The 26,380-nt window shown below is 47.3% G+C and overlaps 2 protein-coding genes across 2 annotated transcripts in view; one reads left to right on the forward strand and one right to left on the reverse strand.

Annotated features, from left to right (window-relative positions):
- RASD2 (RASD family member 2) overlaps positions 1 to 7,965 on the forward strand; it is a 29,756-nt gene extending 21,791 nt beyond the window's left edge. Inside the window, exons 5-6 of the mRNA XM_038416518.2 lie at positions 3,705 to 3,984; positions 5,629 to 7,965. Of these exons, the coding sequence (XP_038272446.1) occupies positions 3,714 to 3,984; positions 5,629 to 6,158 (801 nt within the window). The 5' untranslated portion in view covers positions 3,705 to 3,713 and the 3' untranslated portion in view covers positions 6,159 to 7,965. The remainder of the gene's footprint in view (positions 1 to 3,704; positions 3,985 to 5,628) is intronic.
- The window catches only part of MB (myoglobin), a 56,044-nt gene that overhangs the window by 601 nt on the left and 29,063 nt on the right, over positions 1 to 26,380 (reverse strand). The window lies entirely within an intron of this gene.

Below are 26,380 nucleotides of genomic sequence, written 5' to 3' on the forward strand. Positions count from 1 at the left end.
GAATTTGGGGCACTCAGAGAGCCAGGAGACTTGGGTTCTGTTTCCAACTCTGCTACGGACTTGTCTGACCTTGGTCAAGTCACTGAGCCACTCTGTGCCTCATTCTCTCCCTCTCGGTAAAATGGGGATTATAGTACTTTTCTCTCAGGAGTACACTGAAGGAAAAATTAACAAAAAGTGCTTTGAAATCTCTGGATCGAAGGTGCTGTGGAGATGCAAAGGGGGTATTGATTTATCTTATTTTTCGTGACCAGAGCGTCTTTGAGAGGAAGGAGAAAAGTTGGAGCTGCCCCAGCCTGTGTGTATAGGAATTGGAAAAGGCCCGTATGTTTTAGGATTGCTCCCAACTGTGCACTCTCCCATGCTTCATCAAACTTGTTAATTGGCCCAAACCATAAGGCTCCCACCAGTTCCCAAGAGAGACTGTTCTGCAGACTCTCTGCCCCGATTGTTAGGATGAATATTAGAGAAAAATTCCTAAAAGTCCTGTGCTAGGCAGGATGGACAGAAAGTGGATTATTTTTATTTTCGGTGGAGGAATGTGTGCTGTCCCCTTTTGGAAGAGAACGGACAGAGAGTTGTAGATGGGGTGTTATCAATAAAGTGATGTGACACATCCAGAGCAATGTGAAAAGCCTGCACGTGTAAAACAAAACTGACAACATGTGTATGCTCCCAACCAGACCCAAAACTAAAATCATACTCTTCTGCCTCAGTTCAGTTGTTTGCTTCTTGTTCTCAGCATGTTCTGAAGGACCAAGATCAGTTTTCAGGGTTTATAGGGTTTATATAGGGTCATTATGAGCTTGGGGCCAGCTTTTCAGCTGTACATCATGCACAGCTGGGGCCAGATATTCCCCAGTGCTCAGACCCCAACGAAGAGCTTTGCTGAAAATCTGGCTCTATGTTCTAACATTTCCTCCAGTGCTCAGCTGAGGAGCGTCTGTTTCATCCCCAACCCCTTAGAACCCCTGTGGTGGGCCATCTCTCAGGGCCGCTTTATATTATGATCCATTAGATTTGGATAGTCACCTACTTTGACCACTTTAAAGCAGTAAGCCAAAATGAATATTTCCTCCACGCGCTCAAATATAGAAGAGATGATGCACACGTGCAGCTTGGCGTGTCTGTATGGTAGATGCAGAATTCTCCTCCCACCCATTGAAATGAGACACTCTCCTGCTTGCTTTCTTGATGGACTGTATAACTGTGCTTTGCTGCTAGTCCTCGCAGTTGCCTCTCAGTCAATATTTATTTATTTATTTATTAGTTTATATTACGGTAGTACCGCAAGGCTGCAGTAAGGATCAGGGCCCTGTCATTCTGGGCGCTGTACCAAACACATCAGATAACACCGATCGAGTCCCGTATTTGAAGAACGCTACCGTATTCACCCCAGCTGCTGCAGCAGCACAGCTACAAGATGCTGGGCCAGATCCTCAGATGGTGTAAATCAGCATCACTCCACTGAAGTCAGTGCAACTACACCAGCATACACCAGCTGAGGATTTGGCTCAATGTATAGCATCAGACCATTATGGCAGGATAATGTCAAACTTTTTTATAAGAATTGTCTGGCAAAACTGATTCTCCTTTTTAAAATACCCCACCTTACTAGACAAAGCTCAGAGAGCACGATGGGGGAAAAAAACCAAACTTCTGCTTAATCCCAAAACAGATCCGTCCCCATCCATTTGGTGCACAGACCCTGGAACCTGCACATCCTAGTGTACAAAGGAGAGTACAAGGGCCAATGAACACCACTGGATGTCAGTGTTTCTGAGGAAAATTGGTGACTTTGCACTGAGAAGGTACAACCTGTTCCAAATTAGACACAGTCCAAACATAGGGCCGGATCTTGCCAGCCTAGCCTGGCACAGCACTCACATCAACAAAATTGGACCTATGCTACATGTGCACAATATTATGTCCTGATTTTACTGCCTGACTGTAAATTAGGTTGTAATCTCCTTTGAGTATAATTTAGATTATAATTTGCCTTTGGGGCAAGCACTGCATTTTCTTTTATGCTTCTTATAGAGCTGAGAATGCTGTCAATGCTCAGTAAATAACAATAACAATGAGTAGTAATGTTCTACTATTGCCTTAAGCCGCAGCACAAAGCCAGTAGGGATGCTGGCTCGGACTTCTTACAGGCTTCTTTATTTACAAAGAATATTTTGTTACTTCTGCTTGGTACTTAACACATGTAAAACATTTTAAGGATTTTCTTGGCATAAATACCAGATACATAAAGGCTTGGGAGATGAAAGTCACATGGGAAAAGGATAGGAATCCAGATCTGTACCCAGAAATAATCTCTCAGTGTATATGCAAATACTCAAAACCTATCATTCAGTAAACAAAACCTACATTTAATAAACAGCACAGTGGGAACTTGATATTTCTTTCATACGCTCCTAGTAACCAAAATAAACTGTCCAAATGTGTCTGCTATGCTATGACAGCTAGTTTTCCACAGTGTCCCTGTATTTTTCTTTTCTGTGCACAACATATTTGATCTGAAAGATGAAAAATGTCTGTGGAATCCATGTTTTTCTATCAAGATTTCCTATATCTTTCTGCTGTGTCAAAATGTAATCTCCGGGGTCTGTAGACTCGCTTTAGTATTCACCTTGCCCTTTGGTTGTATCAGAAAGTTGCCCTCTTCCCCCATAGTCCCTCATTTCTCTCAATACAGCCAAGGACTGCCAGAACCAAGGATTAACATGTGAATGTAAAGAGTGACACATCCATGAAAAACAAAACTAGCATTTCTGCAGCTCCGTCCACTACCAGCCATCTTGCTGCAAAGCAGCAGTATTTGAGATGAAAAGGATCCGATGAAGTGAGCTGTAGCTCACGAAAGCTTATGCTCAAATAAATTTGTTAGTCTCTACGGTGCCACAAGTACTCCTTTTCTTTTTGCGAATACAGACTAACACGGCTGCTACTCTGAAACCAGAGTTTGAGATGCTAACAGTTTGGGGGTGAGGAGCTCTGGTTTAAGAGATATGTTGGATAAAAATCTGGTCAGAATTTGAAAAAGAACATTTGGGGCCCAAGTCTTTGAAGCTAATGTCTGATGATGCAATTCTGTGCCTGCAATTACCTGTACCAGCACTTTAGGTTACTTGGACTCTAAGTATCTGATTGATCCTAGAAAGCAGGTACTGTGAGCAGCTCCCATTTAAACACCTAAAGGGAGTGGCTAGATCTTAATGGGAGCTGCTCAGTGTTTCTGGAAACCCGGCTGCTTCATTTAGGTGTCTAAACAAGAACTGAGCTCTTTTGAAAATCAGGCCCCAAATATCTAAGTGGCTTAAACTGTGGGTATGAAACTGGAGTCATGGCTAGAGCCAAGCTGATAAATTAGCCCTCGATGTTTAAACAAAATGGCAAATTGTAGTTCAAAACTTTATGTTCAAATATAAATTTCTTCTTTTTGATGTGACTTAGAAAAGAAAATTCTCCTTAAACCAGGCTAAAAAATGACAGTTTCCCTCATGTAATTTCCTTATCAAGATTTCCTATACCTGCTAAGCAGACCTGCTAACCAGAACCAAACGCTGTATCTTACATCATGGAGCAATCCACAGTGCTCTTTGAGTTAGCTGTAAGAAAACATAGAGGTCTCTCCACTACAGCCTCACTCTTCTTTCCTTTCTCTCCACCCCCACCTGCTTTTATTTTGACCCTTTCAGCACCAAGCAATGATGAAGACTGTGTCCAGTGGGAACTGCACCCTGAGCGTGCCAGCCAAGAACTCCTACCGCATGGTAGTGCTGGGAGCCTCCAGGGTGGGCAAGAGTGCCATCGTCTCACGCTTTCTCACTGGCCGCTTTGAGGACCAGTACACTCCCACCATTGAGGATTTTCATCGCAAGGTCTACAACATCCGGGGAGACATGTATCAGCTGGACATCTTGGACACATCTGGGAATCACCCTTTCCCCGCAATGAGGAGGCTTTCTATATTGACAGGTGAGAGGGGTGGGGTGTGAGAAAGAAAAGGGTATCCTACTGAGGGATGGTGGGTCAGGGATCCCAACTGTGGATCTCTGCTTGACAATAATAACCAGGACACCACTCTTTCCTAACAGAGCACTAGTTATGGGAGGTAGATAGAGGGAATGATGGGTAATGGGATGGAGCTTGTTATAAAGATGCATCTTTTCCCCAGTGACATTCCCTGACTGGAGCACTCCAGATGTCATCAGGGAGTACATCACTCACCCAGGAATCAACTTGGAGATGTTCAAAAATTTGATATGACTTATGTTTTTTAACTGCGGTGACAAGTGAATGGTAAAATCAAAATCTCACAGGTATAAAGAACGCCAGGAGAAAGAGGAAGTTTGTCACCACCATGCACAAGCAATGTAATACAAATGTAAAATATACACTGAGGGATTTAAAAATGACTTGACAAGGTTTTTAAAATAATTTTAAACTGGTTCCTGCTTTTGGACAATTAAAAATTCCAGTGGAATGCATCTCCCTAAAGTCACTCCCTCCACTCTTACTATTTCTGCCTTCTCTTGTAGTCTCCCAGAATGAGGTAAACCACATATTAGAAGAATGGTGGCCTCATATGGAAAGTCTTGATCAGCTAGGAGTTCCTGTTTTCAGTGGGTGCTGCTGTGCGTGCATCACTTCTGAAAATTATACTGTGGGTGTATACATGACTGAGTATACAGCCAAAGTTCATAGCCCACCTGGGTTAAGTCCTACTTGCCCTACTATTTATCCAGTGACACCCCAAGTCTATATTAGGTAGTGCTTGATACCAGGATCTGGATCCTACATGATGCAGGTGCCAAACTCCAGGATGTTGATGGGGATAAGCTTGGGTCCATGAAAGATCTCTTTCTCAGTTCCATGTAAACTGCACTTAACAGGCTGTTAGTTTGCTTTATCTTATATTTGTACAAGAAAGATTCTTCCAGCATTGTAAGTAATACCAGAGGACCTATGTCATTTGCACTTCCTTTTGAACTCTGTTTCTCTTGAGCCAGTGAAATTGTAGCAGAGCACTGGATTCTTGGAAGCTCAAACTCATTTCTCAGATGCTCTGCACAGACTGGCTTGTGGGTCTTGTGGTCAAGTGCTGCCCCTGTTCTTGTATATTGAAAGGGTCGAGGCATCATGGCTATTGTTTTCTGCTCTTAGGAGTTGCTAAACAGGTGGTGTTTTTTAGGAGAAATGATCGGGGGGCGGGGGGGAGTGAGTGACCCAGAAGAATTAAGTCAGAAGATTATTGAAAACACATGGTGCAAATAGGCCACATCAATAAGTCAAATGCAGTCTAGGATAAGACAACAGGATATGTCTGAGGAAATACTTTGACCATAAGACGTTTCTACAGCTGTGGAAACAAGGGGGAAGGTGAATCAGAAGGTGACCAGGAACACTCCTTAGAGAGTGTATAGGATCGAAGGAGAAACAAGCAAAGAAGAAGAATGATGGGTGGGTAGGGGGAACGAAATCTATTATGTTTTAAATAGAGAGAGTCAAGGTAGGTGAGGTAATATCTTTTATTGGACCAACTTCTTTGGTGGAAGGGAAGTAGACTGGTCTGAGGTGGATTCTAATGAACAAATCCTCTGGCTTTCCTTTTAATTACAGGGGATGTTTTCATCCTGGTGTTCAGTTTGGATAACAGAGACTCCTTTGATGAGGTCAAGAGGATCCAAAAGCAGATCCTTGAAGTCAAATCCTGCCTGAAGAACAAGACCAAGGAGACAGCTGACCTCCCCATGGTGATTTGTGGCAACAAAAATGATCATAGTGAAATCTACCGCAAGGTGCGCTCGGAGGAAGCAGAGAAGCTTGTCTCCAGCGATGAGAACTGTGCTTACTTTGAAATCTCAGCCAAGAAAAACACGAATGTGGATGAGATGTTCTGTGTCCTCTTCAGCATGGCCAAGCTACCTCACGAGATGAGCCCTGCCCTTCACAGGAAAATCTCTGTCCAGTATGGTGATGCCTTCCACCAAAAATCCTTCAGGATGCGCCGGGTCAAGGAGATGGATGCCTATGGCATGGTCTCCCCCTTCGCTCGCCGACCCAGCGTCAACAGTGACCTGAAATACATCAAATCCAAAGTTCTCAGGGAAGGCCAGGCAAGGGAGAGGGAGAAATGCACTATCCAGTGAAGGGGTATCTGCCATTCTGAGTGAAGTCATTGTGTTGGTGCAGTGCCTTAAAGTAAACGGTTTGAGAACAGGTTCATAGCACCCACCTGATGGAGGATGCCCACCATGGCCATAAGCTTGGCTCTTCCTCAGACCTCCACAGCATCGCTAATGTAAATAGTAAACTTCCAAGCCACCTTATAAACAGTTGAGGAAATCAGAGGTCTGAAAGATGACTAGCTTCTTCATTTCTTAATTAAGTTCCTTTTCATTCTTCTGTCTGAAGAACTTGGACTTGTAAAGAAGGATTTGCCTCATGTCTACCCAGGGAATAGGTCAGCAACACAGAGAAGGCATTGAGTGTATGTAAATAACGAGTAACCCATCATTCAGCCTCTGCTAAGAAAAACAAATGTGTGTCTTTTTTCAAGCACACTTTAAAAATGCTCCAGTTTACCCATCTTCATCCAACGGATAATGGTATTAACCCAGGCTCCCCAGACTGAGGGTGGACTCTATACATGGGAATGCAATTCTGACTGGCCAATTAGATGACCTCTGGTTTGATGTATCTTAGAAAGTCTGGGAGCGATGAAATTTTGCTGTACAGATGGCAATTTCTAACAGCCATTGATGTAAATGTCACTTTTGTATTATAGCTTTAATCTTGTTTTTGTTTTGTTTTTTCAAGTGAAACCAGATGTCAATTGTGTATTTGAAATGAAAACCGTGTCTGTGTTCTAGAATTGCCAAGTATTTTTTCAGTTTTAAGGTTACATAATATGTACAGTAATTGAAAGTAAAATTGTTGTACTGTAAAGCCAACACATCTGACTGCTAGCTCTCCTCATGTGTGTTTGCTTCTCAAAACAAGCACAAATCTGTTACAGGTACTCACTCACTCTGCCCCACCTCTCTATTAGATCAATGGTTCCTTCCTCCTGTCTTTGACAAGAGCTGGACCTGATTTGAATTTTGGCTTGAACCATAACAGAAAGAGGTTTGGACCTTCCTCTGAACTTCAAGGGTGACAGGACGTGGGGAGTTGATTTGGAACCAACTCTGCTTGGAACCATCCCTTCATTCCCGAGTTCTCCTTATTACTGGTGGGGTTTGCCTCTGAACAGAGGATGGGCATAGGTAGCACCACTAAAGTCCCTGACAGCATAGTCCTTGTGCTAGCTCTCTGCACAGTGTGAATTTTGCCACTAGGATTAATTTGGAGTTGAGTCACTCTTTCCCATTCTTCCCTTGCCCTGGTCCCTGGCTGCTCTCTCCCTGCCTTTTCTATTTCAGCATCTCTTGCTTGGTGTGCTGGGGCCCTGTGTGCATTCAGAAAGCCAGATGTATTCCCTTCGATATGAGCATGCCACTCCCATTGACTTAAATGGGAGAAATGCATACATAGCTGTGAACAGAATCTAGTTCTAAAACTGTAAGTAACAACAGTGCATATATTCTTCCCATGAGTGTGTGGTTTGTTTATATATACCTCATACCAGCCCAGGCATATTCCACCCCGCTCCGTCCCTCACATACTGCCCCTGTTTGTATCCATCTCGCTGTGTCCTGGCTGGAGCTGTGGGCTGAATGCTAGTTCATTCTGTAACTAGACAGGTGACAAAAATGACAGATATTTGCTAGAAATAGCCTCTGAGAGACCCAATCATGTCTTCATTTGTCCGTCATTCCATCCTCGCCTTGTATTCACAGGTAAAACACACAAGTGTTTGATTCCTGGTGCCATGGCAACACCCTATATTATCAAGTTTCTCTCACTCTTTAGAAATATGTATGCTGTTTATGATTAAACCTGATTGATTTGTTAGCAGTGTCCTGCCTGATTTTGCTTTTAGCAGGAGTAATTAGGAAGGCAGTAGAGTTTTTATGTAAGGTGTTAAGTAGATTTTTGAACAGGGGGCTTCAGCTGAAGTCTTAGAAAAGGATTTTGTTTTCCCAACGGGAGCATACATTTAAAGGGATTTTCATAGCCCTTTCAGACTTCATTGACCTGCTTGGAACAGAACATTTTATTTTCTCCAGAAGGCTCCCGCTACATACATCTATCCCTGACAGAGCTCTGAGGATGCCATACATTTTTGGCAGCTCCTGAGAAGGGGTTGGGTTGTTTGGGTCACAGGCCATGGTGCTATGCTACTAGCACAAATGAAAGGGGGCCTATATCTCCTCCAGAGCACAGGCAGCTAGCTATGCTCCCCACATTGCTCACGGTGCAGGGAGCCAACTGCTCTCTCCCTCCTCTCATGGACTGAAAACACTGTCCACCCCTTCTTGGATTAGATGCGAGCTCTGTGAAGGAAAATTGTTTTCTGCATCCCCTCTGACCCACCATTAGAACTGTGAAAATAACTGATTTTTTGTTTGTTCGGTTTGGTTCTCTGGCAGTTCTGAAAAATCAAAGGAAAAAGGTAATAAGAATTTACAGCGCATTAAAAAAAAATTGGAAATTTCATTTCTGGTCAAATGAAACGTTTCACAATCTGAAACAAAATGTCAGGTTGATTTTATTGATTGATTGATTTATGCTGGGGGGGGGGGAACATATTTTTAGCCTTTTGTTTTGTAAGCAGGGTCTGAATGTACTCTCCCCTGACAGCTAGCTCAGGAGGGGGAGAGACTTGAGGAGCAAACTGTATTTACATGAACACACCTACTCTGCATAGGTATCTAGCAGACAGGAGTTGTGTAGCTCCAAGTAAGCAGCTTTGTCTGGTGCTGGGTTACAAATCACTTTAGTATTGAATGCAGGGGTAGAGAAATGTTATCTTCATTGTATGACTAAAGGGGAGCAGAACTGTGCTGAGCTTGTCCAGTTGAGTGGCCATCCTCAGCTGAAAGGAACTCGCTAAGCCAGGGGCTCAAATGCCAGACCTCTGTGAAAGTCAGAGGGGTGGGGACAGGTGTTCCCAGCAGGAGGTGTGAACTCTCCCTAATGGTCCCTAATCTGGTTTAACCTGTTCCTCCCCACTGTTCAAAGGTAGAGCTAAATAGGCTTCGTTAGGAGCCTTTTGTTATGTTAAAGTGCTCAAGTGAGAGCTGAAATCACTTGGGGGGGCAGTCTTTCTGCCCAGCCTGCAATCACTAAGAGACTGATGTGTAGAGGTCACAGCAGAGAGGCAGGTGGCAGCAGAAGGTGACAGCCAGCGAATGAGCGGCTGGTGAGGTGGTGAGCAGAATGAGTGGCTGGTGAGGCAACAAGTGGCTGGCGAAGCAGCCAGATGGCAAGGAACCACGGCTGGTGAAGCAGCCAGCCAGAGCAAGTGCTCAGATGGTAAAGCAAGCCAGGTGCCTTCTTCCCCAGGTGGGAGGTGAACTCACACAGATGTGCCTCTGAACCCAGGGTCCTCACTGACCAAGGACAACCACAGTGAGTGGGGTATGGTGAGGGGAACAGAGAGGGGCACAGTAAAGGATCATTTGGGTGTAGAACTCAAGAATATGAGGTGGAAGGCACAGCCCCATGCACTTTTATGTTTATGAATCCTGCTTGCAGCATTTTCCCTAATTAATGTCTGGTGACTTCTCTCCTTTCATTAAAAGTTTCTTTTCTACACTCAGACTCTGTGCTTGCAAGAGGCAAAGTATTACCTCTCAGAGGCACCCAGGGTGTGTGTGTAATTTTCCCAGGTTACTGGGTCAGGGCTCGAGCCAGTTCTGTGTTGTATTGTTGAAAAGGAACACCTAGATAGTGAACCCGGCCCTGGTTGCTGCTGGCTCCACCTGGCAGAAGGGTTACAGTTTTAATGGAAGCAAAAGGCATGAAGGATTCACGGAGGAGGTGGTGTCCCCCTTTCAACAAGTAGCACAGTCATTAGGGCACTCACCTGGGATGGGGAACACTTAAAATCCAGACCAGGGATTTGAAACAGGTTTTCTCCCCCTTCTAGGTGAGTGTCCTAACCATCAGGCTATTGGCTAAAAGGAGAGCATGCACCACAGTCGTCACCACCTGCTCCTCCTCAATTTTGTGACTAGTGCCTAAATCTCCTTGTGAATCTAGCCTGACAAATCAAAATGGTTTGTTTCAATAATTTCAAATGCATGATCTACAGCTGTATTTAGATTGGGGCCAGCTGCCCACGCTGGGCCTCTTGGCAGCTTTCAAGGTGGTTGAATCTGTGCTGTTGCCTTTATGTTCCAAGGAATGTTGTTAATGTGTGTGTGGAATTGCTCTCCATTGGTCTGAATCATACCTGGAAGGCAGGAGTCATTGGATGCTGATAAACAGTGAGTCCGATCACAGCTATTATGATTTTGTATTTGTCCAGTGCCCATAGTGTGCAAGGCACTTTACAGACTAGTAAAAGGGGAGGGGGCTGTCCGGGGGGGGGGGCTTACAGCCTTAGATAAGGAGATATAATGTAGGGAAAGATGTCCAGATAGTAACGGGCATGGGAGGAGGGTAAGGTGACAGCAGTTAGATGATGTGACTGCTTTGGTAGGTTCTCCATGCTTGATGAAGGGCTACTAATGTATGTTAGTTGCCGATGTTGCTAGGCCGAAGTATGTGTGGGGAGTTTGTTTGGGGAGGTGGGGGAAAGATGCTGAGGGAGAGGTGGGTGTGAGAAGGGAGAAGTGACAGGGCATGGATGGGATGAAGTCACACAAATTGATTCCAAGCGGGCACACCTGGTTCTTGTAAAGAGCTGCAGGCCTGGGTTATTTCAAGACCTTGTCTGTGGGCCTCCTCCGGATGGGTATCTGACACTAGTTGCCATCTAGGAACTCAGCCGTTACACCCACGGCCAGTCACTGATAGAGGTTTTGCTGAGGCATCTGCTGGGAACTGACACCCTTTTCCCTTTTGGTATCCTCCTCAGTTTGTCCTTCTGCACCTATAAGAAGCATCTGAAAGTGCTTCTTTTTGCTTTTTTCTTCAGTTTTAAACTCTGTTAGCCCTTGCGTGGGCCCACCCCTCCATCACATTTATGGGATTGGAGATGGGCCAGAGATGCTTTAGAAATTAAATCCATTGTAGTAACCCACCTAGCTATGGAATTGGATGAAAAGGTTTCCTTGAAAGAGGTCTAAAGTGGGATATAACATATATTTTCCCCCTGGTTTCCATAATGACTGTCTCTTCTCTCAGTTCACAGTGACAACAAAATGTTTGCAGTGGGTGAGGTACACAAAAGCTGATCTACACCAGTGCCTGTATATATTGCCTCTTCGTCCTCATGGGAACGTAATGTCAGCCCTTCAGAAACAAGAACAAGGGGCCAGCCCCCATAACATACCTTCACTGATGATACTTCCAGCAAGACACATATCGAGAAGCAGGGTGCAACCGCTGTTCTATATAAGATATCAACTTCCATGCAATAACTATAAGACATGGTGCAGGGATATTTGATCTAGCCATGTTGCAGGCCAACAAAGTGAGTGGATTTTAGCACTATTGTTCCATCTTCGGGGCCCAAGCACCAGACTCCCTCACTCCCTACAGAATTGCCATCTGGTGGGTTCAGGGGATGAGGCCTTTCTCCAGGAAACATTTGATGCAGCTGGGGGGAAGATCATTACGCCATCAGCCCAGATCCTCTCCTTACTCCCCTCCCACACACACAGTCACAGGCTGATCCCAGCATTTGGGCTATGCAATGGCTATTGTATACTGCTTTACTAGATGGTTATTGACAATGTAGACTGGGAGTTAGGGCACAAAAATGATTATGAGGCTGCTACAGAGAGTGACTTTTATAACTATTATGGAAAGGCTGAAAGAGCTAAATATGTGTTTGCCTAAGCTGTAACCTCTAAGGGAGGTGATGGTATGAAAACTTGTTACAAGTAATTGAAGCGTGTAGACAAATCAAGAAGAGAAGTTGTTTATGGTTGGAAGGGAGCCGTTGCTGCGAACATCTCCAATGGCACAGATGGCTTCAACCTCCATGATGAGAGGGTGAATATCCTGGCTTACGTGGATGACCTGGTCCTGACCATGGATGACCCAGAGAGCCTCCAAGGTATGCTAGATGCCACCAGTCGAGCTGCCGAGTGGATGGAGCTCCGCTTCAATGCAAAGAAGTGCGCAACTCTCCACATCGACGGCAGCAAAAGGGACTCGGTGCACATGATGGGGTTCCAGATCCAGGGTGAGCCCGTCATCCCCCTGGCAGAGGGGCAGGCGTACCAGCACCTTGGCATGCCGATGGGTTTCCGTGTCTGGCAGACACCCGAGGACACCATCCAGGAGATCTTGCAGGATGCCGCCAAGATTGACACCTCCCTGCTAGCACCGTGGCAGAAGATAAACACCCTGAACAGCTTCCTGATCCCCCACATCCCATTCATCCTAAGGGGATCCGCCGTGGCAAAGGTACCCCTCAACAAGACAGACAAGATCGTCCGGCAGCTGGTGAAGAAGTGGCTGTTCCTTCCCCAGAGAGCCAGCAACGAGCTGGTCTACGTTGCCCACAGGCATGGCGGTGCCAATGTCCCCCGCATGGGCGACCTGTGTGACATTGTGGTGATCACCCACGCCTTCCGTCTGCTGACATGTCCCAATGCCATGGTAAGGAACATCGCGGCAAACGCCCTCCGTGATGCAACAAAGAAGCGGATCAGCAGAGCCCCCTCCAACCAAGACATCGCCATTTTCCTGAGCGGTTCCCTGGATGGCGAATTCGGACAGGATGGGCGCGACATCGCTTTGCTGTGGTCCCGCGCTCGCAATGCCACACGTCACCTGGAGAAGTGCCTCAGCTGTCTCTGGGAGTGGTGCGAGGAGCGCCAGGAACTGGGAGTCTTGGTGCTGCAGATCAGGTCTGATGACAAGACCATCGTCACCCGGAGTGCCAGGGGCATGCTGGAGAGGACCCTAAAGGCAGCCATCCACTTGCTGTACATGGAAACCCTGAAGCGTAAACCGGATCAGGGGAAAGCCTTCGAACTGACCAGCAAATGGGATGCCAACAACCACTTCCTCACCGGGGGCGGCTTCACCTGTTTTGCTGACTAGCGGTTCATCCACCGTGCCTGGCTCAACTGCGTCCCGCTCAACGGAGCCGTCCGCCACGGGAACCAAGACAAGCGTTGCAGGAAGTGCGGCTACTCCAACGAGACCCTGCCCCATGTCCTGGGCAGCTGCAAGCCCCATTCCAGAGCCTGGCAGCTGCGCCACAACGCCATCCAGAACCGCCTGGTGAAAGCCATCACATCGTGCCTGGGGGAGGTCGCCGTGTCCTGCGCCATCCCCAGTACTGACAGCCAGTTGTGACCTGACATGGTAGTCACCGTCGAGGCCCAGAAAAAGATCATCCTCGTCGACGTCACGGTCTCCTTTGAGAACAGGACCCCGGCCTTCCTTGAAGCCTGAGCTCGTAAGCTGGAAAAATACGCCCCCCCCGGCCGACGCCCTGAGAGCGAAGGGCTGCGAGGTGCAGATGGATGCCCTGATCGTCAGAGCCCTGGGTGCTTGGGACTCCTACAACAAGCGTGTGCTGTGGACCTGTGGGATCGGTTGACACTACGCATGGCTCATGCGGCGCCTCATGGTCTCGGACACCATCCGATGGTCCAGGGACATCTACATCAAACACATCACTGGCCACCGACAGTACCAGGAGATGTGAGCCGGTACGACATCATGCATCAACTATGAGAAAGGGACAGAGAGACTTTTTTTCCCTTGGACCATATGAACTGGAACCATAAACTCACTGAACATTAAATGTCACCAAATGAGGGTAAAAATATCCTCATCATTGTATCCACTCATTATACTTCACACCTGAACATAGCCATTATATGAAAAACATACCCCCATATCTCAATGTCTGTACTTTGACCCGTTAACCTTTTACCCCCAATCAGGGAGATTGCAGATTATGTATTCCTTATGCCACCTGTTTCTAAAACGAACTTCGCACCCCTTGATAATCTGTACCTTATTCCCTGATAACCAGAAACTTCTATGCTTAAACTCTGTACCGTTTTCTTTTTATTTCAACATCATCTTAATAAAATTATTAAATCTAACTGGGAATAATGATGTAAGCAGAGTCAGGATGAGCTCTACCCTGACATCTGGTGGTGAGTTGTGGCTGGTTGTGGAAAAGAACTTCAGGGGCTGATCTCATTTGCATAGGCATACCCACCCCACCTAGATGGTTACTTTGGCTGCTGTAGGAGCCCCAGTTTCTCTGTTATTGGAGAAGGAAGAATAAACTGTTATTATCCTGATTATGTGAATCAAGGACAGGGCAACTATACTTGGCCTTTTGTTATGATGGAGGGACTCACCATCAACTAAGCAGCACTCGCTAGGCAAGGGTCATAGGTTCCAAAGCCTAGTGAAAGGAGAGAGGTTGGGGATAGGTATTAATATCTGGTGGTATAGCACCCCCCTCCCCCGGTGATGGCCTAAAACACCAATTGTACCTTCTCATCTCTCTACTGTAGAATATTAGAGCTAATTTTGATTCTACTCGGAATCTAGTTACAGGCTGCTGAGCTGAACTTGCTTTGGACTAATAGTGCACCAGCACTGAGGCTGCCCTGCTACAAGCTGAAATCGTTAAAGAGCTAAAATTACTGAGTGTTGTGTTTAAGTAGCGGGGTGGGCTCTGAAGATATATTGCAGGACTGCTGGTGGAGCGGAGCGGAGCCCCACAGAGAGGCAGGGCAGTTGGCTTCAGACAGCATAAGGTTCCCCTTAACCCCCCCCCCCATTTCCACCCAGGATGGGAGGTAAAACTCTACAGATAAACTTTTGAACTCTGGGGCTGCACTGACCAAGGACAGAGACTTTTGGGTTGTTGGACTTTTGGGACTTCGGGTGATTTTTGGGGACTCAAGGACCAAAGGGAAAGGACATGGCCCAATTTGCTGCGGTGGGTTTTGCTCATGGTTTGTGTTAGAATTCCTGTTTGTGGTGTTTCCCCAACATAATGCCACATTGTTTCTCTCTGTTGTTAAAAGGCTTTTGCTACATTCAGCCTCTGTGCTTGCTAGAGGGGAAGTATTGCCTCTCGGAGGTGCTTGGGGGGTGGTGATATGTAGTTATCCCAAGTCACTGGGTGGGGGCTCAAGCTGGTTTTGCATTGCATTATTGGAACGGAACCCCTAGATACTGACCTGGCCCTTGTTGCTGCCAACTCTGACAGGCAGAAGGGTTACAATAAGATTAAGTTATGAAGGGGAAAATTCCTGACAGTGGTATTTATTGGTATAATCTCCCAAGGGAAGTCATGGAAGTCTCATTAGAACTAGATAGGGATAAACACTAGAATATATACTAGCTTGCAAAGAATCATTCTGTGCTGGTAGTGGGATGGACTGGATGACAGAATAGGTTAGTTATCTCCATCTCTAAGAGTGTCTCTGTGATGGAACATAAGATGCCCAAAGTCTGCATCAAAGAGGTCAGACTAGATCATCACAGTGGTCCCTTCTGGCCTTTAAATCTGGTATCTATGAAAAATCTCCCCAAATTTCCCTTTATTTCCAACCCCCTTCCCTCCGCACACTCTCATTATGCCACTTGGAGGTTGTGTAGTTCTCTGCTCCCCTTCAGGCAGATCAATATTACAAGGTAGACCTGATGGCCTGTACTAGACCCCATTTTGAGAGCATCTTCAGAGGAGCTCAGTGAACTATTTGCAGCAAACAATCAATGAATTATCTACGAACAGACACTGGCTCTTACATATGTGTTCATTATTCAAAAGTATTTGATTAATGATTTATGCAAATGTATTCCAGCCAGTGGGTGGACGGTGGCTGGATCATTTAGATTAGACGAGACGGAGGGGGTGGGGAGTGGGATAAGGTCACCATATTTTTCAAAATTAAAAAGCAAAGCAGGAAATTTTTGTAACAACGTTTGTGAAGGGTGTGAAATACTCAAGTGCTCCATTGATTTCCAATAGGAGTTAGGCACCTAAATGCTGTTGAGAATCTGGTCTTAGTTTCTATGCCTAAGTTCCCCACCTGTAAAATGGGATGATAACACTGCCCTACTTCATATGGGGTTGTGAAGAGAACTATGTTACAGACTGTAGGGTGCTCAGATACTATGGTGGTAGAGTTCCAAAGAAATACCAAAAATAAGCTATCGCCTCATCTAGTACCTGAACTACTGCAAGACCAACAGTGGGGGAAAGGAATTGCATTTCCTAGGGGCTATATACCACTTTTAAACTGAGGTATGCAGACTATGCACGTCCTCCTGGCAGCCTAGAAAATCCCATCAGTTTAAGGGTTAAAATCTCTCCACCCCACAGATCAGTGCACTGTGGTGTGTGAACCGGGAGTGGATTGCAGAGGGAGCCCAAGAGCCTGTTGCACTGGCATAGGGTGACCAGATGTCCCGATTTTTATAGGGACAGTCCCAATTTTGGGGTCTTTTTCTTATATAGGCTCCTATTACCCTCCACCCCGTCCCAATTTTTCACATTTGCTGTCTGGTCTGGCATGGAGTATAAATTACTCATCCATCCCCTAGTTGTTTTGGAACCTAAACCCCTAATGCAAACACAAGTTGATTACAAAATAGTGTGTGTTTTGATAAAGTGGCACTGGCTAGGGAGTGGTGACAGGGCAGGTGGCTCTCTGACTGGCTGATACAGGTGAGTGCCCCACATGCAAGGGGACAGTTTGTTCCAGTCCTGGTAGCAGGCTGCCAACCAAAGAAATACAGGTTTCTAAAAAGAAATAAAATAAAAAGAGAAATGAACACAGTGTGGAAAAGTATTCTGCCAAGTGACAGGAGGCTTGCCTGGGAATTGCATGATGGGGATGAACAGTTCTCCTTGGAGCCTTCGTAACCAGAGCTCAGCAGCAGTTTTGAGACCCTTTTTATGAGCTGCTGCCAGCTGGGAGAAACCTACATTTTGGTAGTTATAGAAGAGAACAATTCTAGCCAGGCACACCTCTTGCAAGGTGAACATTCTTCCCTTACACAAACACAATGACTCATAGGTTGTGCAACTCCCTGGACTTCAGTGCAGTTACACAAGGGCCAGTATTATTATTATTACCAGGAGCTGAAAGCCCTGGTGTTGCATAGGTATGGGAGTTGGGCTAAGTAATCCACCATCCGTCCACACTCCCTAACACAACCAATTAAACTGTTGCAAGCAAATTACCTGTGGAGTGAGGATGGTGTTTGGTTGAGCTACCTCTGATAGCACAGTGGTCTAGGACTCTTGGCATGGCATAGATACAGGCCTTAGTGTAGCTGTTCACTGTACGGGTGTACTTCATACATTCAAAATGGCTGAGAAACACTGGATGGCAACAGACCATGAAGCCCAGTGATAACTGAACCTGGTGATATTAGGAACAAAAAGCTCTCAGCCATGCTTGTAGCGGTGTCTATCACGTCACACTTACTCAACAGGCATTCTAGGCTTCAGAGTGACAATCCTGAAATCTTATACAGACTATTATTATTTTATGTATTAATTACTTGTGTGGCAGTAGTGCCTAGGAGCCCCAGTCACTGGGCCAGGATCCCATTGTGCTAGTATAAACACACAACAAAGAGATGATCCCTGCTCCAGAGAGCTTACAATCTAAATAAAGGCCAGGACAGAATTTGGCTGACAGTAGCCAACTGCACTATAGCCAAACTGTGCCCATCACAATAAGAACGAGGAGTCCGGTGGCACCTTAAAGACTAAAAGATTAGACTTTAAGGTGCCACTGGACTCCTCATTGTTTTTGTGGATACAGACTAACACAGCTACTCCTCTGATACTTGGCATCATCATGATGTCTGTCCTATGTTTTATTCATGCTGATTAGTCAACTGCACAACCCTTGTCTCTCAGGCTTTCTCTCTGTTCGGTAAGCTGAAATGGGTATGGTTGTATGCATTAGAAGTCAGTCACTGTCCGGTTAACGTTATAAATAAGTGATCAGTCTGTCTGTGAAGACCTAGTAACTTATATTCTAATGGGTAGCAGCACTGACAATTTGTGTAATTTTAGGGACAATGTTTCTTCAGCTGGACTGGCTAAGACACAGCTGGAGAGGACAGAGCTCCCATACAGTCCTGCCCACTAGTCGTAGGGCCCTAGTTGATTCTAGGGCAAGACGGGAAAGCCAAAATTAGAAATATTGTCCCCTCAGTTCCAGGGGCCTCATGTTTTGGGTGCCCAGCTTGTTGATTTTCAAAGGTGCTGAGCCCCTACAATTCCAACTGAAGTCAAAGAGAGCTGCAGGTGCTCAGCACCTCCGAAAATCAACAGGTGTCTCAAGTTGGGCATCCAAAAATCAAGGCACCAAAAATCAGCAGCCACTGTTGAACATATTGGCCTAAGTCGCTCCTGCAATACTCTCATGGAGGGCTGTTCTAGGGATTGCTAGATCACTTTGCTCCTTAGCTGAGCCAATTGGGTGCTCAGTGTGGGAGAGGAGATGTTTATACCCCATCACTGAAGGCGAAGTAGTGAGGAGTGTGGGCAGCAGGGGGAGGGATTCTCTTCTCTATGGCTCCCTTGTACTGCTGCAGAGAGAGCCCTGCTTCCAGACAGGAGAGAATTCTCCTCCTCCCCCAATCCCCCGCACAGGCTTGGGCAAGGCAGTTTACATTGTCCTAAAAGGCCCTGCTGCAAGCCCCTCTGTTGGGTGAGTGTTGGGGACAGGAAGGGGTCTCACTGGCTTCTACAGCTGCTCTCTGGGAGTTCACTGACTTCTACAGCAGCCTGGAATCAGGAGGGCGCAAAAGTGGCTTAAAGCCCTCTTAGCTCCTTCTCCCCGGGCTGGGTGAATTCTCAGCCTGGCTCGTTTCTCAGCGTTCTGCCAAAGGGTGAAATTTTCAAAATCACTTAATTGACAGCGGAGTCTTCAATCCCACTGACTTTCCATGAGGCTCAGGCTCCTAGATCACTTGGCTCCTTTTGAAAATGTTCCCTCAACTGTCTAAGTAGAAAGAGAGAGTTTGAGGTCTGATGTTTATTAAAGAGCCAATGTTGTTTTGAACGGGGTTCCTATTCAAAGGAACAATAAGTGGTTTTCCAGGAGAGGGGTTTAAGCTGAGAACATTTCCTCGGTCAAATGGCTGAGAGAGGTCTTTATTTTCACTTGATTATGTTTAGAAAATAGGGACTCTTGATTTCTGTTCAAACAGTTGGGCAAAGGAAGGCACTCCCAGGGACTGCATTGACACAAGGACAAAGGTTGTTTGTTATTTTCCCAGTTAACATCTTTTCATTAATCAGGGATTAAAGTCAGAAGGACCTCAGAGGCTTACAGGTTGGTTCACCCTCTCTTGGGCATAGAGAGCTCAGCTATCCAGCCCTCCACTTCCTCCCACCTCTTCACAGGCTGATGAAGAGAATCTGAAGCAGAGGCAGCAGGAGGGGCTGGTTGGTGTCCGGCTGGGGGTATTTCTGCGGTCCCAAGCCTTCCTGTCAGTAGGTGGAGCAGCACTAGCACCGGCTAGGAGAATTATCCAAACTAGGAGTCTCTGACCAGCTTTCTTTCTTCTACAGGATGATCTGTCCCCCTGCTGGTTCCCCCTCCCTTATAAGGGGGCAGAGAGGGAAAAAGGAGTTTGCCACTTCTAGGCCTCCCTTCTCTTTTGGGGAAAAGCCTGCCCCTTCCCCTCACCAGAATGAAGGAAAACAAAATGACTGTCAATACCCTGTCCCCTCCTGGCACTCCACTGAGGGGTTGGGGGTAGACAAAGTTTGTTCCCCTACACAACTACACACTCTGCATGTGCACACATGCACAGTACATTTATTCCCTTAGCTCTGTTTTCTTCAACATGCCATGTCCCATCTGACAAGATATTGAAGTATCACTTCACTACATGATGTCAGCTTGCACAATAACGTGCATCCACCAGAATGGGGGAGGGTCTCCTCCTACTTTGATCTTTTTCAGCCACTGAAGGACCAGCAGTTTGAATCAGTAGTCTCAGAGAGACTTGTACATTGGCATCATCCAAACAAGGTAGAGGTGCTGAAGAGGTAACCTCAGAGACTCTTCTGTTTAGACAGCAGCCCAGCTTGTTAGATGAGCGGAGCCAGTGGCCTCACAGAGGCTATGACATCATACCAACTGGCTAAAGCTGCTGAGCTAGTGACCAGAAAACTAGGGATGTTTGGTCAGTGAGTTTATAGGGACCTGTTCCTTCACATCAGATAAGCAAGCAAGCGACAGCAACTTAAAAGAGGCCCATGCCTTGATATCTATCATTCCAGCAATGTAGAGGTACTTAGTCAGTAACCTTGCTGTGATGGGATATATTACATACCTGGGTCCCAAGAGGGGCAGGGAGTGACCTATTTAGAAAGCTTTGTGGATCCAGTCAGGAAAGCAAGGGTTAACCAGCAGGCTCACAAAACAGCTAAAGTCCATTTGTCTCTCAGGAAGCCAGCCTGAGACACCTAAGAGAAAGTACAAGCTAGTGTAAGCGGGGGAATGGTCCCGCTGTTGTGGGGAACTTTCCTGGCTTATACACCACCCTGGAGAAGTGGGCTAGTGAAAGGATCTGCGTCCTCACACCCTGCCTGACCTCAAGGGCTCCCCTTCCACTCTCCCCCATGTGGCAGAGTCCTCATAACCCCAATAAGGCTGGGCCCAGGATTCCTGTGGGGCTCAACCCCCAACCTAGTTGTGGTCACTTAGGGCAGGGGCTAGGGTATCCCCACTCCGGGGTGCTCTATCTGCACTGGATGCTCCCCTGACCCACTGATCATTACATACAGTTCAAAGCAAATACAATTTATTAAACAATCAATTTTTAAAAAATAAGGAAGAAATGGGAAAGGTTAAAGGAAAACGCGTCATCCCGCTCAGTGGCATGGGGACGTCACAACCAGCGTCTCTGGAATGTCCAGGCAGTTCACAGTCTGTTCCTCACATGTCCCAGGTCTCCTGCTCAGGCACTGGCTGTGCTGCAGGATGCTGCGGGTCGGACACTTGCTCTAGCCATGGCCCTACCCCCTCGGGCTCTAGGTGGCAGGACCCTTCCCAGTGTCGCCTCTGCCCCATTGGGGATATGATCCCCTTCCAAGTCTGGCCTGCAGGGCCTCTTGGCTGGGAACATCTCCCTGTGCTGGGTCTGCTGCCCAGGGTCCCCCCTCGCTCTCTCTAGCTGCTCACAGCACCCGGCTCCAGACTGCTCCAGCTCCACTCTGCCTCAGCACTGCTGCTGCTCTGCCTCCAGCTCCCTGGGCTGCTTCTCTGGCCCCTCTGGCTCTGGTTGCTGCAGTTCTCCTCCCAGCACAGGTCTGCTCTGCAGGCTGCTTCTGTGACTCTGCTCCCAGCACTGACCTGCTTCCTCCCAGCACAGCTCTGCTCCCCAGCTCAGCTCAGGGCCCCTGCTTCCTCTTTAGCTCGGCCCCCCCGACTCTGTCTGACCCAGGCAATTCCAGCTCACACAGAGGACAGGACCCCCCTGGCCTCCTGACTCACCGATTAGCCTGCCCACCCTGTCATTCAGGCTGACGTGGAGCATTGGCCTCTCCCCATTGTTCCTGGGAACTGTCAGTCTCAGGGACCTGATTTCTCCTTGGTACTGGGAGCTAGCCAACCAAAACACCCCCACTGAGTTTTGATACTAGGAGCCAGGGCAAGTGGAGCAATCACTGGAGACTGTCTGCTCATTACAGAGGCAGTACCACCAACTTCAGAGTAAGTCCGTTTTGCTTTAAAATGGTATTTGTTTGAGCATCTTTTAAAAGCTTTAATTTCTCTCTGTTCTCTGACGAGGACCAGGGTCCAAAGTCTATGTGTGTTTTCAGGCCATCGGAAGGCTTTACTCCCTCTGTCCCATGGAGATAGAGCAAAGATGTGATTGGAAGTAGTCTTGGAATGCAGGGGTGTTTGGGTAGCAAACCCAGACCAATGCCTCGAGTCCAGAGCCCGGACCCTGAATTCCAGTGGGTGGGTTGGGCTACTCTAGAGTTCCTCTTTTCATCAGCACTGACCGACTGCTGGGAGGCTACTTTGCACCACTCTCAAAGACCTCACATCAGCTCAGCTGCTGAGCCAGTGGCCTCACAAAAGTCTGGGCCTTAAGTGTTAACCAGTGCGCTCTAAGGGTATGTCTACACTACGAAATTAGGTCAAATTTATAGAAGTCGGTTTTGTAGAAAGCGTTTTTATACAGTCGAGTGTGTGTGTCCTCACACAAATGCTCTAAGTGCATGTACTTGGCAGACTGTATCCACAGTACCGAGGCAACCGTCGACTTCCAGAGCTTTGCACTGTGGGTAGCTATCCCACAGTTCCCACAGTCTCCACCACCCGTTTGAATTCTAGGTAGAAATCCCAGTGCCTATGGAGCTAAAACATTGTCACAGATGGTTCTGGGTACATATTGTCAGGCCCCCCGTTCCCTCCCTCCCTCCATAAAAGCAAGGGCAGACAATCGTTTTGCGCCTTTTTTCTTGAGTTACCTGTGCAGACGCCATACCACGGCAAGCATGGAGCCCGCTCAGCTAACCGTCACCGTATGTCTCCTGGGTGCTGGCGGACGTGCTACTGCATTGCTACACAGCAGCAGTTTATTGCCTTTTGGCAGCAGACAGTGCAGTATGACTGGTAGCCGTCGTCAACGTAGTCCTGGGTGCTCTTTTAACCGGGCGCCTGGGCAAACATGGGAGTGACTCAGCCAGGTCATTTACCTTGTTTCGTCTCATGGCGATTGAGTCCTACCGGCAATGCACTGTCTTTTAATCTGCGGCTAGCAGAAGACAATGACCTGTAGTCATACTGCACTGTCTTCTGCTGAGCACCCAGGAGGTGACGATGGCTAGCTGTCGTACTGCACAGTCTGCTGCCAGCAAGATGTATAAAGATAGATGAAGTGGCTCAAAACAAGAAATAGACCAGATTTGTTTTGTATTCATTTTCTCCTCCCTCCCTCCCTCTGTGAAATCAATGGCCTGCTAAACCCAGTTTTGAGTTCTATCCTTGAGGCGGCCATTCAGTTTCTCGCAAAGCCACGCCTTTTGTTGATTTTAATTCCCTGTAAGCCATGTCGTCAGTTGCCCCTCCCTCCCTCAGGGCAACAGCAGACAATCGTTCCGCGCCTTTTTTCTGTGCAGATGCCATACCACGGCAAGCATGGAGCCTGCTCAGATCACTTTGGCAATTAGGAACACATTAAACACCACACACATTATCCAGCAATATATGCAGCACCAGAACCTGGCAAAGCGAAACTGGGCGAGTAGGCGACGTCAGCACGGTTACGAGAGTGATGAGGACCTGGACACAGACTTCTCTCAAAGCACGTGCTCTGGCAATGTGGGCATCATGGTGCTAATGGGGCAGGCTCATGCGGTGGAATGCCAATTCTGGGCCCTGAAAACAAGCACAGACTGGTGGGACCGCATAGTGTTGCAGGTCTGGGACGATTCCCAGTGGCTGTGAAACTTTCGCATGCGTATGGGCACTTTCATGGAACTTTGTGACTTGCTTTCCCCTGCCCTGAGGCGCAAGAATACCAAGATGAGAGCAGCCCTCACAGTTGAGAAGCAAGTGACAATAGCCCTGTGGAAGCTTGCAACGCTAGACAGCTACCGGTCAGTTGGGAATCAATATGGAGTGGGCAAATCTACTGTGGGGGCTGCTGTGATGCAAGTAGCCAATGCAATCAAAGATCTGCTGATATCAAGGGTAGTGACCCTGGGAAATGTGCAGATCATAGTGGATGGCTTTGCTGCAATGGGATTCCGTAACTGTGGTGGGGCCATAGACGGAACCCATATCCCTATCTTGGCACCGGAGCACCAAGCCAGCGAGTACATAAACCGCAAGGGGTACTTTTCAATAGTGCTGCAAGCACTGATGGATCACAAGGAATGTTTCACCAATATCAACGTGGGATGGCCGGGAAAGGTACATGATGCTCGCATCTTCAGGAACTCTGGTCTGTTTCAAAAGCTGCAGGAAGGGACTTTCTTCCCAGACCAGAAAATAACCGTTGGGGATGTTGAAATGCCTATAGTTATCCTTGGGGACACAGCCTACTCCTTAATGCCATGGCTTATGAAGCCATACACAGGCAGCCTGGAGAGTAGTCAGGAGCTGTTCAACTATAGGCTGACCAAGTGCAAAATGATGGTAGAATGTGCATTTGGACGTTTGCTGGCGCAGTTTACTGACTCTGTTAGACCTCAGTGAAACCAATATTCCCACTGTTATTACTGCTTGCTGTGCGCTCCACAATATCTGTGAGAGTAAGGGGGAGATGTTTATGGCGGGGTGGAGGTTGAGGCAAATCACCTGGCTGCTGGTTACGCATAGCCAGACACCAGGGCGGTTAGAAGAGCACAGGAGGGTGCGGTGCACATCAGAGAAGCTTTGAAAACCAGTTTTATGACTGGCCAGGCTACGGTGTGAAAGTTCTGTTTGTTTCTCCTTGATGAAACCCCCCACCCCTTGGTTCACTCTACTTCCCCATAAGCTAACCACCCTCCCCACCTCCCTTCGATCACCGCTTGCAGAGGCAATAAAGTCATTGTTGCTTCACATTCATGCATTCTTTATTAATTCATCACACAAATAGGGGGATAATTAACAAGGTAGCCCAGGAGGGGTGATGGAGGAGGGAAGGACAAGGCCACATAGCACTTTAAAAGTTTAAAACTTATTGAATGCCAGACTTCTGTTACTTGGGCAATCCTCGGGAGTGGAGTGGCTGGGTGGCCAGAGGCCCCCCCATCGCGTTCTTGGGCGTCTGGGTGAGGAAGCTATGGAACTTGGGGAGGAGGGCGGTTGATTACACAAGGGCTGTAGCAGCGGTCTGTGCTCCTGCTGCCTTTCCTGCAGCTCAACCATACGCTGGAGCATATTAGTTTGATCCTCCAGCAGCCTCAGCACTGAATCCTGCCTCCTCTCATCACGCTGCCACCACCTTTCAGCTTCAGCCCTCTCTTCAGCCCACCACCTCTCCTCCCGGTCATTTTGTGCTTTTCTGTACTCTGACATTGTCTGCCTCCATGCATTCGTCTATGCTCTGTCAGTGTGGGAGGACAGCATGAGCTCAGAGAACATTTCATCACGAGTGCGGTTTTTTCGCCTTCTAATTTTCGCTAGCCTCTGGGAAGGAGAAGATCCTGTGATCCTTGAAACACATGCAGCTGGTGGAGAAAAAAAAAGGGACAGTGGTATTTGAAAAGACACATTTTATAGAACAATGGGTACATTCTTTCATGGTAAACCTTGCTGTTAACATTACATACATAGCATATGTGCTTTCATTACAAGGTTGCATTTTGCCTCCCCCCACCGCGTGGCTAACAGCGGGGAACATTTCTGTTCAGCCATAGGCAAACAGCCCAGCAGGAACGGGCACCTCTGAATGTCTCCTTAAGAAAAGCACCCTATTTCAACCAGGTGACCATGAATGATATCACTCTCCTGATAATACAGAGAGATAAAGAACGGATGTTGTTTGAACGCCAGCAAACATACACTGCAATGATTTGTTCTACATTGATTCCCGAGTACATGCTACTGGCCCGGAGTGGTAAAGTGTCCTACCATGGTTGATGGAATAAGGCTGCCCTCCCCAGAAACCTTTTGCTTTGGGAGTATATCCAGGAGAGCCACGAATGCCAGGGCAAATTAATCATTAAACATGCTGGCTTTTAAACCTTGTATAGTATTTTAAAAGGTACACTCACCAGAGGTCCCTTCTCCACCTGGTGGGTCCGGGAGGCAGCCTTGGGTGGGTTTGGGGGGTACTGGCTCCAGGTCCAGGGTGAGAAACAGTTCTTGACTGTTGGGAAAACCAGTTTCTCCGCTTGTTTGCTTTGAGCTATCTACAACCTCATCATCATCGTCTTCCTCATCCCCAAAACCTGCTTTCGTGTTGCCTCCATCTCCATTGAAGGAATCAAACAACACGGCTGGGGTAGTGGTGGCTGAAACCCCTAAAATGGCATGCAGCTCATCATAGAAGCGGCATGTTTGGGGCTCCGACCCAGAGCGGCCGTTCATCTCTCTGGTTTTCTGGTAGGCTTGCCTCAGCTCCTTAAGTTTCACGCGACACTGCTTCGGGTCCCTGTTATGGCCTCTGTCCTTCATGCCCTGGGAGATTTTCACAAATGTTTTGGCATTTCAAAAACTGGAACGTAGTTCTGATAGCATGGATTCCTCTCCCCATACAGCGATCAGATCCTGTACCTCCTGTTCGGTCCATGCTGGAGCTCTTTTGTGATTCTGGGACTCCATCATGGTCACCTCTGCTGATGAGCTCTGCGTGGTCACCTGCAGCTTGCCACACTGGCCAAATAGGAAATTGAAAT

The sequence above is a fragment of the Dermochelys coriacea genome, chromosome 1 (genome assembly GCF_009764565.3).
Source record: "Dermochelys coriacea isolate rDerCor1 chromosome 1, rDerCor1.pri.v4, whole genome shotgun sequence".
NCBI classification, from domain to species: Eukaryota; Metazoa; Chordata; order Testudines; family Dermochelyidae; genus Dermochelys; species Dermochelys coriacea.